The sequence below is a fragment of the Larimichthys crocea genome, chromosome VII (genome assembly GCF_000972845.2).
Source record: "Larimichthys crocea isolate SSNF chromosome VII, L_crocea_2.0, whole genome shotgun sequence".
Lineage (NCBI taxonomy): Eukaryota > Metazoa > Chordata > Actinopteri > Sciaenidae > Larimichthys > Larimichthys crocea.
Window position 1 is genome coordinate 22,238,036 of NC_040017.1, and position 14,270 is coordinate 22,252,305.

At 38.4% G+C, this 14,270-nt stretch overlaps 3 protein-coding genes across 4 annotated transcripts in view; 2 read left to right on the forward strand and 1 right to left on the reverse strand.

Annotated features, from left to right (window-relative positions):
- The window catches only part of foxo1a (forkhead box O1 a), a 26,759-nt gene extending 26,295 nt beyond the window's left edge, over positions 1–464 (reverse strand). Inside the window, exon 1 of the mRNA XM_027280146.1 lies at positions 21–464. Within this exon, the coding sequence (XP_027135947.1) occupies positions 21–411 (391 nt within the window). The 5' untranslated portion in view covers positions 412–464. The remainder of the gene's footprint in view (positions 1–20) is intronic.
- Positions 1–8,214, forward strand: part of slc25a15a (solute carrier family 25 member 15a) — an 8,844-nt gene extending 630 nt beyond the window's left edge. Inside the window, exons 1-6 of one of the 2 annotated variants that reach the window (XM_027280147.1) lie at positions 2,313–2,530; positions 3,708–3,966; positions 5,621–5,761; positions 5,886–6,061; positions 6,143–6,301; positions 7,957–8,214. In XM_027280147.1, the coding sequence (XP_027135948.1) occupies positions 3,725–3,966; positions 5,621–5,761; positions 5,886–6,061; positions 6,143–6,301; positions 7,957–8,081 (843 nt within the window). In that variant the 5' untranslated portion in view covers positions 2,313–2,530; positions 3,708–3,724 and the 3' untranslated portion in view covers positions 8,082–8,214. Of the gene's footprint in view, positions 1–2,312; positions 2,531–3,707; positions 3,967–5,620; positions 5,762–5,885; positions 6,062–6,142; positions 6,302–7,956 lie in introns of those variants that run through there. The other variant, XM_010738797.3, reaches the window with a different exon arrangement.
- A 1,575-nt stretch (positions 8,215–9,789) lies between these two features.
- On the forward strand, positions 9,790–13,870 carry stoml3a (stomatin (EPB72)-like 3a). Its single transcript, XM_010738802.3, has 7 exons — positions 9,790–9,868; positions 11,412–11,515; positions 11,883–11,955; positions 12,119–12,201; positions 12,310–12,513; positions 13,211–13,345; positions 13,448–13,870. The coding sequence occupies exons 1-7, from the start codon at positions 9,790–9,792 to the stop codon at positions 13,637–13,639; spliced, it is 870 nt and encodes a 289-aa protein (XP_010737104.1). The 3' UTR covers positions 13,640–13,870.
- Positions 13,871–14,270: the final 400 nt, after the last annotated feature.

Genomic DNA, 14,270 nt, shown 5'->3' on the forward strand with positions numbered 1-14,270 from the left:
CTGCTGCTGCTGCTGCTGCTGCTGCTGCTGCTGCTGCTGCTGCTGATGGTGATGATGCGGGAGTTGCGGGTTCGGGTGATGCTGATGTTGCTGCTGATGTTGCTGCTGCTGCTGCTGCTGTGGAGGTTGCTGGTGGATGCAGTTCTCCTGACACTGGAAATCAGTGCACAGGATGACAGGCTTCTGCTCTGGGAAGTCTTCGGTCTCCTCCAGCAGACTAAGGTTGTTGATGAAGTCGGCGTTGCCGGTGGGCTCCTGCTTCACAGACGGCACAGGCGAGGACGTGTTGGAGTCGCCCGGGTTGATGAACTCCGGCCGGGGCAGGGGCCAAGTGCACGACCGGGGCCGCGACAGGGGCTCAAAATCCGGGTCGATTTCCACCAGGTGTGGCTGCTGGGCCGCTTCCGCCATGGTCGAGATGGAGGGGGGTGACGGAGATGTGTTACAATGTCACGTAAATGTGACGAACCGTCGTCCTCAAAAAGTAGCAACTTCGCCTTGGAAATGTGAGCGAACACGGGATAAATCTGTCCGGGGGAAAACAGTGCTCCACCGCCTGGGCGCAAAGTCTGCACTGGAAGAAGTCACATCCCAAGCCGGTAAAAGAAAAAGAATAAATCAGGGTTAACAACAGTAAAAAGAGTTTCTAAAAAAGTCGATCATGAGAAACAAAAGTTGTGTGAGTGTCCACAGTGTGTTGACCCGCTTTGCTTTGTTTGTTGTTATCCAGTCGTAGTGATGTTCCGTCTGCGCCCCGAACAGCCTGTTGACTCTGTGTGCGTACAGCATGTGAGGACTTACTGGAAGTATCATTTGTCAGCTGACACCGCCTACATGGATTGACGGCAGGAGAGCGCCAATGAACGTCACCTGAAAAGAGTTGGGTGAAAAAATAGTCCTTGTTTTCATTCTTTTCTCGTCTAGTAAACATCAGAGAGAGAGAGAGAGAGAGGAGAGAGAAAACCTTTTAACTCACAACTGCGTTTGTGTTTCTGCTGAAAATAATAAAGATATCAGCAAACCACTAATTGATTTCAAATAAATGCAGCCAATTATTTTACACGCGCCACGGTAATTTTGTCAGCGTGATGCTTTATAGTTAATTAATTGAATCAAATTAAATGAGGGTTCCACATTAAGCCTGCTAATTGATGTTTTGGGCTGTTTTAGTCTATAAGTCATCTGGTATTTATAGAAGATGTGATAAAAAATATTTTATCACGTGTAACACAGCTACTCCTCATGATGAGCTTTTAGGAGCTTAATTATCCAACTAAATTAATTATCCAACCGAGGCTACTACTACTCCTGCGCTGCTGCTTGCTGCGCAAATAATAATTTAAAGCAGAGTTTACAAAGTGTTAAAAACAAACCCAAACCTGCATATAACTTCTCAGAAAATAGCATTACTATAAAAAAAATCTGAATTTTATCCTGTGTAATAATGATGAAAGTGAAAAACACAGAGACAACTTTAGAAAAAGATTGAAAGACACGAGGAAAGAGAGCTCCCTCCCTCCGTGTAACATGAACGCAGCTCAACAGCAACAGTTTGTGTCCTCAGCTGCAGTTGCAACTTGTTTCGGTCAACTATGGACTTTATTTCCATCTCGTGGCCATTGTTGGGTATTACAAACAGATACAGGAGCTCACAGTTTCCGCATTTTGCTCCTAGTCAGCGTGACAACATTAACACCAATGGTCGAGATGCTTATTTCATTACCAGAGTGCGTTTGGATCCAGGCCATATCAAAAAATGATACCAGACATGCATTATTTTACTTTTGTTGCAACCAGATAACAGTGTCAAGCCAGTGTGATTATAATTAGAACCTGTGTGGAATCTGTTGTTTTCAAATAAAACAAATAGTTAATTGCGTTTTAATAATCATACAGAGAAATCAAGATACACACGAGATTTTTTATTTTTTAAATGTAATCTTCTCAGCAGTGTCAACAGTCATTATTTTAAATGTGAAAGGCAGGAAGTCCACAGAGTGCCAAGAAGTCTAATTAATACCCTGAGTGACATGCTTTAACTTTGTGTTTTAAAAAAGCTGTTTCCTGTGTCGTTGTATCTTCTTTGGACTCTTACAACTCAGTTGCGTGCGTAAAGCGCATGGCAGGAACGACCTGTGGCAACTTATCGATGTATTTCATAAGACGCTGCCGAGAAAACGGAAGTACAGTAACATTACAGGCACATTGAATTCCTTTCTCAATTGCTTTTTTCTTTTTTTCTTTTTTCGGAAACCATCCTTTCCAAAAAAAAGGATCTATTTCATTAGGCGAATTGATGCTCATACTGAAACTTATTTTGTGGAAGAGGCGAGTCTGTGGACTGATATGAGGGAGGCGCAGCCAACTCGTACTCACATGGAGCAACGTGCCGACAGCTTGCAGTGCAGTAAATGTTTGTGAGAGAAACAAACAAGAATTAAGATAAAAACAGCATAACAGCATATTTTGGATCAACATGGCACACATCCCATAGTCCAGGCAATCATCGACTTCTCAGCTGGAGCAATAGGTACGTTATTCCTAATCTATCTATCTACTATTATCATCTATCTTAACTATCTATCTATCTATATATATATATATATATATATATATATATATATATAATATATATTATAGAGAGAGAGAGAGAGAGAGAGAGAGAGAGAGAGAGAGATCACATGTAACACAGCATAATATATATATATATATATAATAATATTTATATATATATATATATAATATATATAAAAATTATATTATTATTATTATATTATTATTATTAATATTATTATTATTATTTATAAATACCACGGGACTTCATAAAAAGGTAAAATATAGGCTATTAAAAAAAAAGTCAAATTAGTCATTAGTTATCACAGTGAGTGTGCAAAATAACGTTTTCTGTTCTTGGGACTTTCCACTATGACACTTCAACTGTTGGAAAAAGCATGTGAGTATGAATAAATACCAATACTGTTATTGGTATATTAAAGATAACCACTGAAACACACTACACCAGTGAGATTCTTTCTTTTTACATTATATACTTTCAGTAGTGTCTGAGAAGGATGTCTCACAACACCCTTTCCCATCCATTCAGGGTTAAGAGGAAGTGTTTGTGCTTTGATTGGGGAGAGCCATAGTGGTCTGTGTACTGTAGATCTGCATGTACATACAAAACATAATAATAAACATATATATATATATATATATATACACATATACTATATGTATATAGATGTATACATAATCGTGACCGAGCCTTTGTAGTCAAGGCTCCAACACTATGGTGAGTGAGTATGATGCCAAACTCTGTCTAGTCTTCGAAATCACTTTTAAAAACACACTTTTTAAAAAAGAAGAGCCTTCAGTTGATCTATTTATGTTTTATGATATGTTTTATTGTAGATTTATAGTGTTTAGCTCATTGTCATTGTGCTCTGCCTTACTGTCAATCACTGTGTTTTGAAATGTGCTATTTCATAAATATTTTATTATTAAGTTTATTATTATAATGCTTATGCGGTCTGACTGCTGATTTCTGAAGGCCGAATCTCACCCACTATGGGTGTTGTGTTCCAAAGTAACATCTGACATCTCATAATATCTGGAGAAGAATGACAATAGAGAGGTCAAACTGTTCCCTAGACTCTCACAACATCAGGTTTATTTGTTTTGTTTTATCTGTTTAAATCCTTCCTCAGGCGGTACAGCATGTGTGATGAGCGGTCAGCCCTTCGACACCACAAAGGTGAAGATGCAGACGTTCCCCACAGCTTATCGTGGCTTCATCCACTGCTTCGTATCCACCTTCAAGCAGGAGGGACTACGTGGTTTCTACAAAGGCACCACTCCAGCCCTTATAGCCAACATCAGTGAGAACGCTGTGCTGTTCTTGAGTTATGGAGTCTGCCAGGATGTGGTCCGCTCTTTGTGCAAGGTGGACAAAGGGGCCAATCTCAGGTTTGATACTGACATTTCTCTGTGTTTATTTCACAATATTCTCCAAAATTGTGGTGATGAGCAACATTTTGACATGTATGTCGTAATATAAATCTAGACAAACTGTTTCCTGACCATCTGTGCGGCTTCTTAGAATTGTCTTATTCATTTTCTTTTTATTTCAAGTTTTGCTGCGTCAACGTCAACATTTTCAGAAGTATTAGTTGCTGCTTCCTCTCGTCATACCTTGTGCAAGAAATGATGTCACCATTCACCTCTGGTGAACTAGTTGGCTAACCAATCAGCAAAAAATTAAGCAATGAAGTGATGGTACTTTAAAACACTGTTAAAGTTTGCCACTTAATGGCAAATGTATTTATTACAGCTTATGTAAAGCAGGAGAAATCCATACACTTTGAGCTATTTGTTGTCACACAATCAAATTAGGGTTATATCCAATTCACACACCTGTCATAAATGCCAGAAATGAGAAGTTATTGTGGATGTTTACAGTAATCGTCATGAGACAGCTCTGTGGAGATGTTGCAGGTGACTTTGTGACATATTTAATGAATATTTCATATTATGTTGAACACATAACAGTAACAGCACAGAACCACCGTCCAATTAACCTGAAGAGAAATGAAATAACTGCAGGAAGTATGTGTCAAGCAGATTATTCCATGTAAACATTGCATCAGAAATGACTTTTCCTGAGATTTCTAGGAACTTTTTGCACAATTCTCTGTCTGTATTGTGCTTTTTTTTAAACAATCATACACACTTTGACATCTTTTCTGACAAATTAATTGTTTTCTTCTCCCTGATTTTATAGCTCTTGTTGTTTTAACTAGACTTTTCTAATGCAGGACAATGCTGTTTGGAGAGAGGTTCTGGTTACCGAGTCCTTATTGTTTGAGAATGTTTAAATGATTCATTTTTTCACATAAATGAATGTGAAGAAGTGAAGTATTAGAGTAAAACTTCAACCAACTTGACACTTGTACTGCTGAACTTAGTACTTGGACTGTATAAGACATAAGACAATAAATTCAAACTACTATTTCCAATGTCAGCAATTAACCTTTAAACTCAATACATATTATAATTTACGACAAAGAGCAATGTTCCTCGCTGCATTATCTTGGACTGGTGTGGTGTGTCCAGTTATCTGTAAACAACAACCTTCCTTTGAGAACATAGTACCACTTTGAGTGACACAAATATACTACCAAAATACCTTTAATCTTAGAAAAGCTGTATTCAGATAAATTTCAGGTTTATAGCCAGGAGCCAATCCCATGACATTTAATGAGACGGTGACTTTGTGTACTGAAGGCTTTTTGTTCGAGCTCTTTGAGATAGAAACAATTCTATCAGATCTGGACCAGGAAATGTAACCATACTCCCAGAAAATCATCTTGGGTACATTCAGTGGATGCTTTTTCCATTTAGTGCACTTGAAATTCAGAGACATGCAGGTCATTTGTGTGTCAGCAGACTACAACAGAGCAAATGCAAGAGTAAACTCAATTGTCATTAAAACAGAAAAGAAATGATGTTTTTGTCTAAACATTTAAATTTCCTGAGTAAGACTTAAGTGGTCTTTGTGGATTCATGCTAAAACCCTTTATTGTTTCTTTCCTCTATTGTACTTCTTTTCTTTGCTCCCCAGTGATATTCAGAAGGCATCTGCAGGGTCTTTAGCCTCCATCTTCTCCGCCATGGCAATATGTCCCACCGAGCTGGTGAAATGTCGGCTGCAAGCCATGCACGAAATGGAAAAATCTGGCAAGGTCGCAGGTGGACAGAGAAGGTTGGTGTGACCAAAACGGGACGATGAAACAAGCAGTACATGTTCACATTAAATCAATTGTAAGATAATGAACATTCATTTCAGTTGATGCATGTTTGACCGTGTTTTTGTGGTGTGACTTCAGCACTGTGTGGACAGTAGTGAAGACAGTGTTGAAGACAAATGGCCCCCTGGGTTTCTACCAAGGACTGACATCCACCATTGTGAGGGAGATACCGGGTTACTTCTGCTTTTTTGGGGCCTATGAACTGTGTCGGACCAAATTTGCTCAGTACATGGGCACGGACAAGGACAATATTGGTACGGTTCCATCATTTTCCACTTTCTGCTGTGCACTTGTTTCTGTGATCTGCTACCATAAAGTAAGTTCGGTCTTTGCAGGTATGCTTCCACTCATGTTCAGCGGTGGTTTTGGTGGAGCTTGTCTTTGGCTGGTGGTCTATCCCATAGACTGTGTGAAGTCCAGGATCCAGGTGCACTCTTTAACTGGGAAGCAAGCAGGCTTCATGAAGTCCTTCTTGGGTGTTATACGCACTGAGGGTAAGTAATTCAACCAGAAGGGTTCTCAACAACGCGGTTCTCACATTTTGCTAGATAAATAAAAGCAGGGAAGCACAGCTGGGTGGTTTAAATCACACGATAATCATCGTATAAGCATAATTTGAAGAACAGCAACTGTATAATTAGACTTCTTGAGAATAACATTGGTTTGGTAAAGAACGGTGCTGTCAGCACTTCTCCACCACTCACTCCATAACAAGTTTAGACATCCAGAAATCTCTGAAACCTCTGCAGAGACGTATTTCTCGTCATAGTAGGAGTTAGAAGAAAAACACTGTTAAATACACTCTTTCTGAGACATCGAGGTATTCTTCCACCATGTCTGATGTGTAATATTTGCCTTCCTCTGCATTAATCTGTCCGGATGATCTGGATAGATGATTTACACAAGCTGTATTTGTTTTTCTGGTGCTAATGTTCAATGTTGAGAATGAGACGAAACTATTCAAACTAGTCATAATGATTCACCTCTCAATTCCCTGAAGCAGCAAACAATCAGCATTTGAAATACTTGAAGTGAAAGAAGAAGTTACAATGAAGGTCCAGTAAACTGAAGCACTGAATGACGATGAAGTGGTGATTTAAGTGAAAGCGCTCGGGAAAGTTGAAGTATCATTTCAAGTTCAAGTGCTGAGAGAATTTCACTACAAGTGTAATCACTAAAAATACATTAACTCTCAGTTCTAGGTGCTGAAAGTAGTTGAATATTTAGTTCACATGTAACCACTGAAAGGAGCTGAAATGTCAATTTAAGAGTAAGAAATGAATACAATTTTTAAAAATCTGTTTTTTAGATCCATTCATTCATTTTTCAGATCAGAGCAGCCTCTAAAAGATGTTTTATTCAGCCGTTCTCTGTAAAGTGCAGAAACTGTAGGGTGTGAAAAACTACAGTCTGACCTGTTTTGCATATTTGTTTAATAAAACTGTACATCTTGCATCTCTGCCTAGATCATGTCTGCAGGCTTAATGTATTGAGTCATGGCCACATGCTACACCATCTGCGCCATCTGTTGGCACGGTGGAGAGACGTACAGAATAACTTCAGAGTGCAATACTTGTAGAATTTCTTTAGACATGCATTAACTGATGAATTAAAATATGTTTTTATGATTTTGAAAAAGCCAAAGATTGACTCTATAAATGCCTGTAATGTAAATGCTATATTCAAACACCAGAATTTCAGTGGGGAGAAATTGGTACAGTTCACAGAAGTGTAGTTGAGGGAACAGCAACCTCAACAGTTTCTCAAAATAATTTCCAGTTTTACTGAAATAAGTGACCACGAAGTTATGTAATGCAAGAAGAGGCGTATGGGAGGCAGAGTGGGGCTGACAGAGACATCATTTCCCTAAATACACCTCAGTGTGTCATCTAAATGATTTTAAATGTGTTATTTTATTGTAGAAAAGTTACACAATGTTATTTTAAGTACCACACTTATTGACATAAAATCTGAATCTAAAATCTGGGAGCTGAAGTTTTTAGACACTTGATTGCACCACTGCTGGTCTGACTTTAAAGAGTGCGGCTGCATCTTGTGACTAACAGGACGGTTTAAGCTGGAGGCCTGACTCATCTGTGGGGAATGACGTGTGTGCACTGTAACTGTTTGACTCTCTCTTCTCTCACAGGCTTTGCTGCTCTGTACTCTGGCCTGACTCCGACCATGATACGCACCTTCCCTGCCAACGGAGCTCTCTTCCTGGCTTATGAGTTCAGTCGAAAGTTTATGATGGACACAGTCGGTTCCTCGTGAGGAGGATCTCTACACTTGATGCCAGTATTCTGTTAAAACACTCTTTTGTATTTGAATATCTTGTGAATGAAATGAACTTGTATTTTGTGCTATGCTGACCACATGAATTAAAAACAATGTTTCAATCATAAAATCCATAAGTCTTAGTGTAAGACCTGTGAATATGTTTCAGCATGATCGATAATACCTGCACTGCGCCTCACCAGACGTTTTTTAGTGAGCACTGACGTGACGAGTTTTTCCAGTCAAATCATACCCTCCAGGCAGTTTAAGCAGTTCAGCTTTCTGCTTTCTGCTCAGCCCCGCCAACAGTGACATTTAAAACAATTTTGTCAACCAGACTGAATGCTCATCATCTTCCTTAGGCTAGAGTTAGAGAAACTTTGAATCCAACATAAAAGAAAAAGGTTGAACATTGGACAAAAGCTGCAAACGTCAGCGTAAAGATCAGATTATTAAAAACAAAACTCGCAAATAGTTTTGTTTTGACTGATCTGTTGCAATAGCAACCTTAAGCCTACATTATTTCTTTCTGTTTTGTTTTGTTTTTTTCATTTTCTGCCTGCCTCACCACAGGAACCACACAAACTGCCGTCCTCTTGCAGCAGAAAAGAAAACTTTTTGATGCATGTTGTGATTCAAACACACACAAAAAAATGTTTCATGTATGATATAAGATTTGAAGTTTGAAAAAAATCATCTTGAAGGAGGGTGTGGTTTAAAATAAGAAAATTGGGAGGAAGCGAATTTGAATGATGAGTAGTCCAGCACGAGGGTGCAGACAAAACCCTGACCAAACAGATTTTTTTCAGTTTTTAAAACATTTTTTTTTTTACTCCACAAATAAAAAAACAAAAAAGCAAAATGATCTTTAAGCTCGTCATAAATTTTAATGAAATAGGTAACATGAGCCCGTTGTGTATGTAGTGTTGTGTACAACTGAACCTGGATTCACATGAACTCATTGTGTACTGAAGTGAGCGGGCAGTCATGTGACCAAGTATCATGTGACAGTTGATGAAAGGGACCTTAGTGAAAAATGATGGTTTAACAAGCAGCTTACATGTCACACTGTGTACTGTACTGCTTTACATGCAGAGGGATGTTTTATATACTGCGGTTATGCTTCTGCTCTGAGCCACACAACTCTACTATTATATTTGACAACTGATATTTGACAGGTGTATTTTTTTTGCCACCATTTCCGTGTTTTTATATCCTCCATGCTTCATTATGTTTTGTTTGTGTATTTCCACCCACTCCTAAAAAATTCCTGCACAATTTAAATATGGGTACATTTTTATGATAAGGGAGGCAAGGCATGAGCATGATCACATCTTCTTGCACGTGCCATCTCTCATGTTTCAAGACTTGGATGCCACCTATTGTTTATTCATAACCTGCACTCAACAGGTGTCAGACTACTGGACGTGGATATAAGAGTATAATGGAAAAGTACAAGAGTTGAACTTCAAGCATTCCAATAATGGAGCCAAATAAAGGCTGCTTAGACTCTATGGTTCATGTTACCTGTTGGCACTCATAATTTGAATCCAAGTGGGAGTTTATGTGTGTGTGGTAGTCAAGCTCACAAAAAGCAGTAGGTGATGAGGGATGAAAACAGACCACACCCCAACGGGAGAGAAGACAGAGAAACAAGCGCAGCGCTGCTTCACTCGCTGCATCATACCTGACAACATACTCACTAATGATCTCAACGGCATCCAGCACGGCTGAGATGGTGACACAAGGTAAACTTCAGATCAACACCGTGGAAAATGTTGAAGGTAAATACTTTTTAAAATCATTTTGTGGCTCAATGTGATTCACTTTGACTGTCGTTAGATGTTTATTGCTTCAACTTGTTCACCAGGGGCGCAGAATGAGTAAATTATTCACAGTAACATAACATATCAGGAATAATATATAATTATATATTCATATATTGTTTGAGGGCTCCGGGTGTGCTTGTTTTTAAGGCACCTGGGAACTCTAATGTGCCCCTGTTAATCAGAAAATATGTATGTTTGCTCTAATTAATTACAGTGTAAATTATTATTGTATATCTTAAGATTTTTACGCAGTTACTATAAAGTTTGCAATACAACAACAGTGTAAGCAGGTGGGAAGTGGAAGAATGATAAAAAATAATAATAATATCAATTGCAAAAAAAAGGGTCTAAAGAAGAAATTCATCAAAACCAAATATATTATATTCAACATAAATATGAGAAACTTTTGATGTGTAATGTTTGTCTTCAGCATGTTAATCAAAAACTGTTTGGGTTTTTTTTTAACAACATGAGTTTCCAGAACTCCCTGAGCCCTCGAATAACAACTAAAGCATTATTTATGATCCATTACACTGATGGGCTGACAGCGTAGCTCGACAGCCCCCCATCCATTTACATGATTCAGACCCTGAATTAAGCTTCTTTTTACTTTTACCAATTTTTGTATATAAGTGTTAAGTATTAGTAGTATTAGGGTTAAGTTAAAAAAAAACATCTATATACAGTAGTACTTAATTAATCAGCCACTTCACTGAGTTTCAGTTTTTGCTCGTTTGTTTTTGTTCACCGTCAATCAGGCAAAAAAGTGTCATACATTCACGACTTCCAACTTCTCAAATCTGATCCTCAGTTGTAAATTGAATATCTTGAATTTAAATTTGGACTGTTGTATGCAGGGCCCAAAGTAACCATCCTTTAAATGCTGTAGCTTGTTTTATCTGTCAAACAGACTAAAACCCCCCAAATATTTAATCTACAGTGATAAAACTGAGAAAACAGAAGAACCTTTTTTTTTTTAGAAACTGGAACCAGTCGATGTTTGGAGGTTTTACTTGATAGATTACTTAAGTTAACATAAATGGATGAACAAAGCAGTCGTGTTTGAAGAGAGCTTTACTATTTTGTTGTTGTTGTTGTTGTTGTTGACATTTTATAGAAATCCACACATTAAAGATAATGTAAATAAGTCCTGACATTTTTTTTTCTTCTCTAACGTGACCTCTGTAACTGAAGGAGGTAACTCCATCACAGTGTTTAGTTCAGTATCTTCAACACTCTGTGACTCAGGAGGATTTGAAGTTACGTGACCTCCCTAAGAGATTAATTTAATAATTGACAAATGATAGGTGTGGATGCACTACATCTCGTTGCATGAATAATTGTTTTGTGACACCTGGGTTAAAAGGTGGAATTTCCCACTGAATCATATTACTGTTTAACTGAGTGAACAAATGAAAGGTGAAATGGAAATTATGCAAAGCACTGTGCCTCTCTGTGCATGAGTACAAGTCTGTGAAATGTTTCTCACTGTCTACAGATAAACACTCAAGCAGACTGGGATGCTGTGGTTGGCTGTTGGTCCTCATATCCCTCCTCTTTGTAGTAGCGACCTTCCCTATTTCCATATTAATGTGTGTCAAGGTGGAGTATATTTTTACTGATGTACACAACTGTATCAGTATCAGTATTTGTTTCTGAAAGTCAAAACAGATCTTTGTATTGCTGGGGCTGTATTTTTATATCAGTATTCACAGCTCTGAAATGTGATCTGAACTGTTTAAAGCCAATGTATGTTTTAAACTCATTTGCAATCGGCCACTCAAATGAACGGATAAAATGTGCAGATGTTATACATGTGGCTGTGGTCTGAGATAAACCATATCAGCATATGTCAGCATTGCTATTGTAGATCCATATAACTAACCGTTATAGCGATGCATTTGCATTTAATTCACTGACGTGAATAGATGTAAAAAAGATGATGCTAATTTGTTTTTCTCACATCCAGATAGTGAAGGAGTACGAGCGAGCTGTTATCTTTAGACTGGGCCGGATCACAGACAGGAAACCTAAAGGGCCAGGTTTGTCATCTAATGTGTTACATGAGTATACACTGTAGAGAAAAATGCTTAGAAATTTTGGTCCAATGAGGCTTCATTTACAATCTTAATAAATGATACAACTCTGATCCTTCGTGGGAATGGATGGGACTTCTATCTGAAAATTGACTTTACTTCCGTCCAGGACTTTTCTTTGTTCTGCCCTGCACTGATACCTTTGTGAAGGTCGATCTGAGAACTATCTCCTTTGACATCCCTCCACAAGAGGTATATTTTATTTATTTCTTCTCTAAAAGTGTGAATTTCATCACAGCTCTATCATGTTCCAGGGTGTATTCAGTGGCGGCATTATAATTGGAGCTTTTTACCTTACAGATCCTAACCAAAGACTCGGTGACAGTGTCTGTGGATGGTGTCGTGTACTTTCGCATACACTGCCCCATCTCAGCTGTGGCCAATGTGTCAAACGCACACTCATCCACACGGCTGCTGGCTCAAACCACCCTGAGGAATGTGCTCGGGACCAAGAACCTGTCAGAACTTCTATCAGACAGAGAGGGCATATCACACAGTATGCAGGTGAGGATAAACTCAGATCAGGGAGTGTGTGGGAGGAATGCAACATTTAGGAAGTATAAAAAGATTTTAAAGGAAAGGCTGAACATATAATCAAAATTCATTGAATTCATGGAGATTCCATCAAAACACATATTTTTTTTAGGGCCAACTACTTTAATTTTAGTCTTCAAGTTAATGTGCATTTTTTTTCCAATAGCTACAGAAAGGGGAATACAATTTGTATGTTTACAGGGACTCGACAATTTCCAACCATGAGCAAGCACTTGGCGACAGTGACAAGGAAAAACTCATTACCCTCCATATTTTCCTGACAGTGATTTGAGAAGAAATATGTTACTGAATATTTGCCTTTTGAGCAGCATCAGTAAAATATTTCCAACCAATTGATTTGGAGTCCAAAACTCACTCTCCTATTTTGGTTTCAACTGACAGAAAAATCTTGATCTTCAATTCCTTAATTCATTTTTAACCAGCTGTCACTAATTTTGTGTGTCTGCTGTGTGGTACTGTGGTTAAGCAGAGCTTTTGTTTGCATAAAACTGCCGTCTGCCTCTGCTCAAATGTAAATAATAGAAGTGGTGACATTGAACCAGAGAACAAATGTACCACAAAACCAAAAAAGACTCATCCAGCTGAAGAGTTAAGATGTTTTTTAGTCCTTTTTCTGATTGCTTATTCAACACTTGTTCCCCTGCAGGAATCCCTGGATGACGCGACTGACCCGTGGGGCATTAAGGTGGAACGCGTGGAGATCAAGGATGTGAAGTTGCCTCAGCAGCTGCAGAGAGCCATGGCAGCAGAGGCAGAAGCCAGTCGGGAGGCCAGAGCAAAGGTGAAGAGGGCAATGGAAGATTCAATTTGATTTCCTCTTGATACACAAAAAGAAGGGAAGCTGAGAGGAACTGTAGAAATAATGACTTTCTGTCTGTTTCAGTTCATCGCTGCTGAGGGGGAGATGCAGGCCTCCAGGGCTCTGAAAGAAGCATCTCTGGTAATTGCTGAGTCACCCTCTGCTCTCCAGCTGCGATACCTGCAGAGCCTCACCTCCATCGCAGCAGAGAAGAACTCTACCATCATCTTCCCTATGCCCATAGATCTGTTGCAGGGTTTTATGCATAGGAAGTAACAGCTTGTTGTTATTGTTACTGTTAAAAACTTCAGTGTTTCCCCTTTTAGACACTGTATGCTCCAAGCAGCCTAGTGTATTTACTTCTTAACTGCACTCTGCACTGCATAATCACTTCTTATAGAAAGTTTTCTATTTTTACTACGACAAAATAAAAGCTTTATGTCACTTCCATACATATATTACTGAATAAATATGTATTTAAAGATATATCCACACCAAATCTCACTTTTGGACATTATTTTCTTATTGTGATTTAATACTTAAATACAAAGTGCAACATATACAGTATAGACATTTAGTGTCTCATCACTGACCACAATATTTTAACCAGCTAAGCTACAGTTGAATTTCTGGAGGAGGACAAATAAATAAATAAACAAATAAATAAATAAATAAATAAATGAAATGTACAAGAAATGTAAAACAAAGAGAATACACAACAACCTTATAAAGACATGCTTTCATTTCTGAAATACTGAATTCGATCTTTACAACAGAAGTACCGGCATCCACCTGATACGGCAACCTTTTTTTGACATTGGATGTAAACTGTAAACAAAACCTCCTGTTCTAGTGTCGGACAAACATTCAGTAAATGAGTACAAGGTCATGTCCACAGGACACAGAG

Coding starts and splice junctions, on each gene's coding strand:
- stoml3a (XM_010738802.3), top strand. CDS start 9,790: ATGATCTCAACGGCATCCAGCACGGCTGAGATGGTGACACAAGGTAAA. Junction 9,869..11,411: donor CACCGTGGAAAATGTTGAAG/GTAAATACTTTT, acceptor CACTGTCTACAG/ATAAACACTCAAGCAGACTG. Junction 12,514..13,210: donor GCATATCACACAGTATGCAG/GTGAGGATAAAC, acceptor GTTCCCCTGCAG/GAATCCCTGGATGACGCGAC.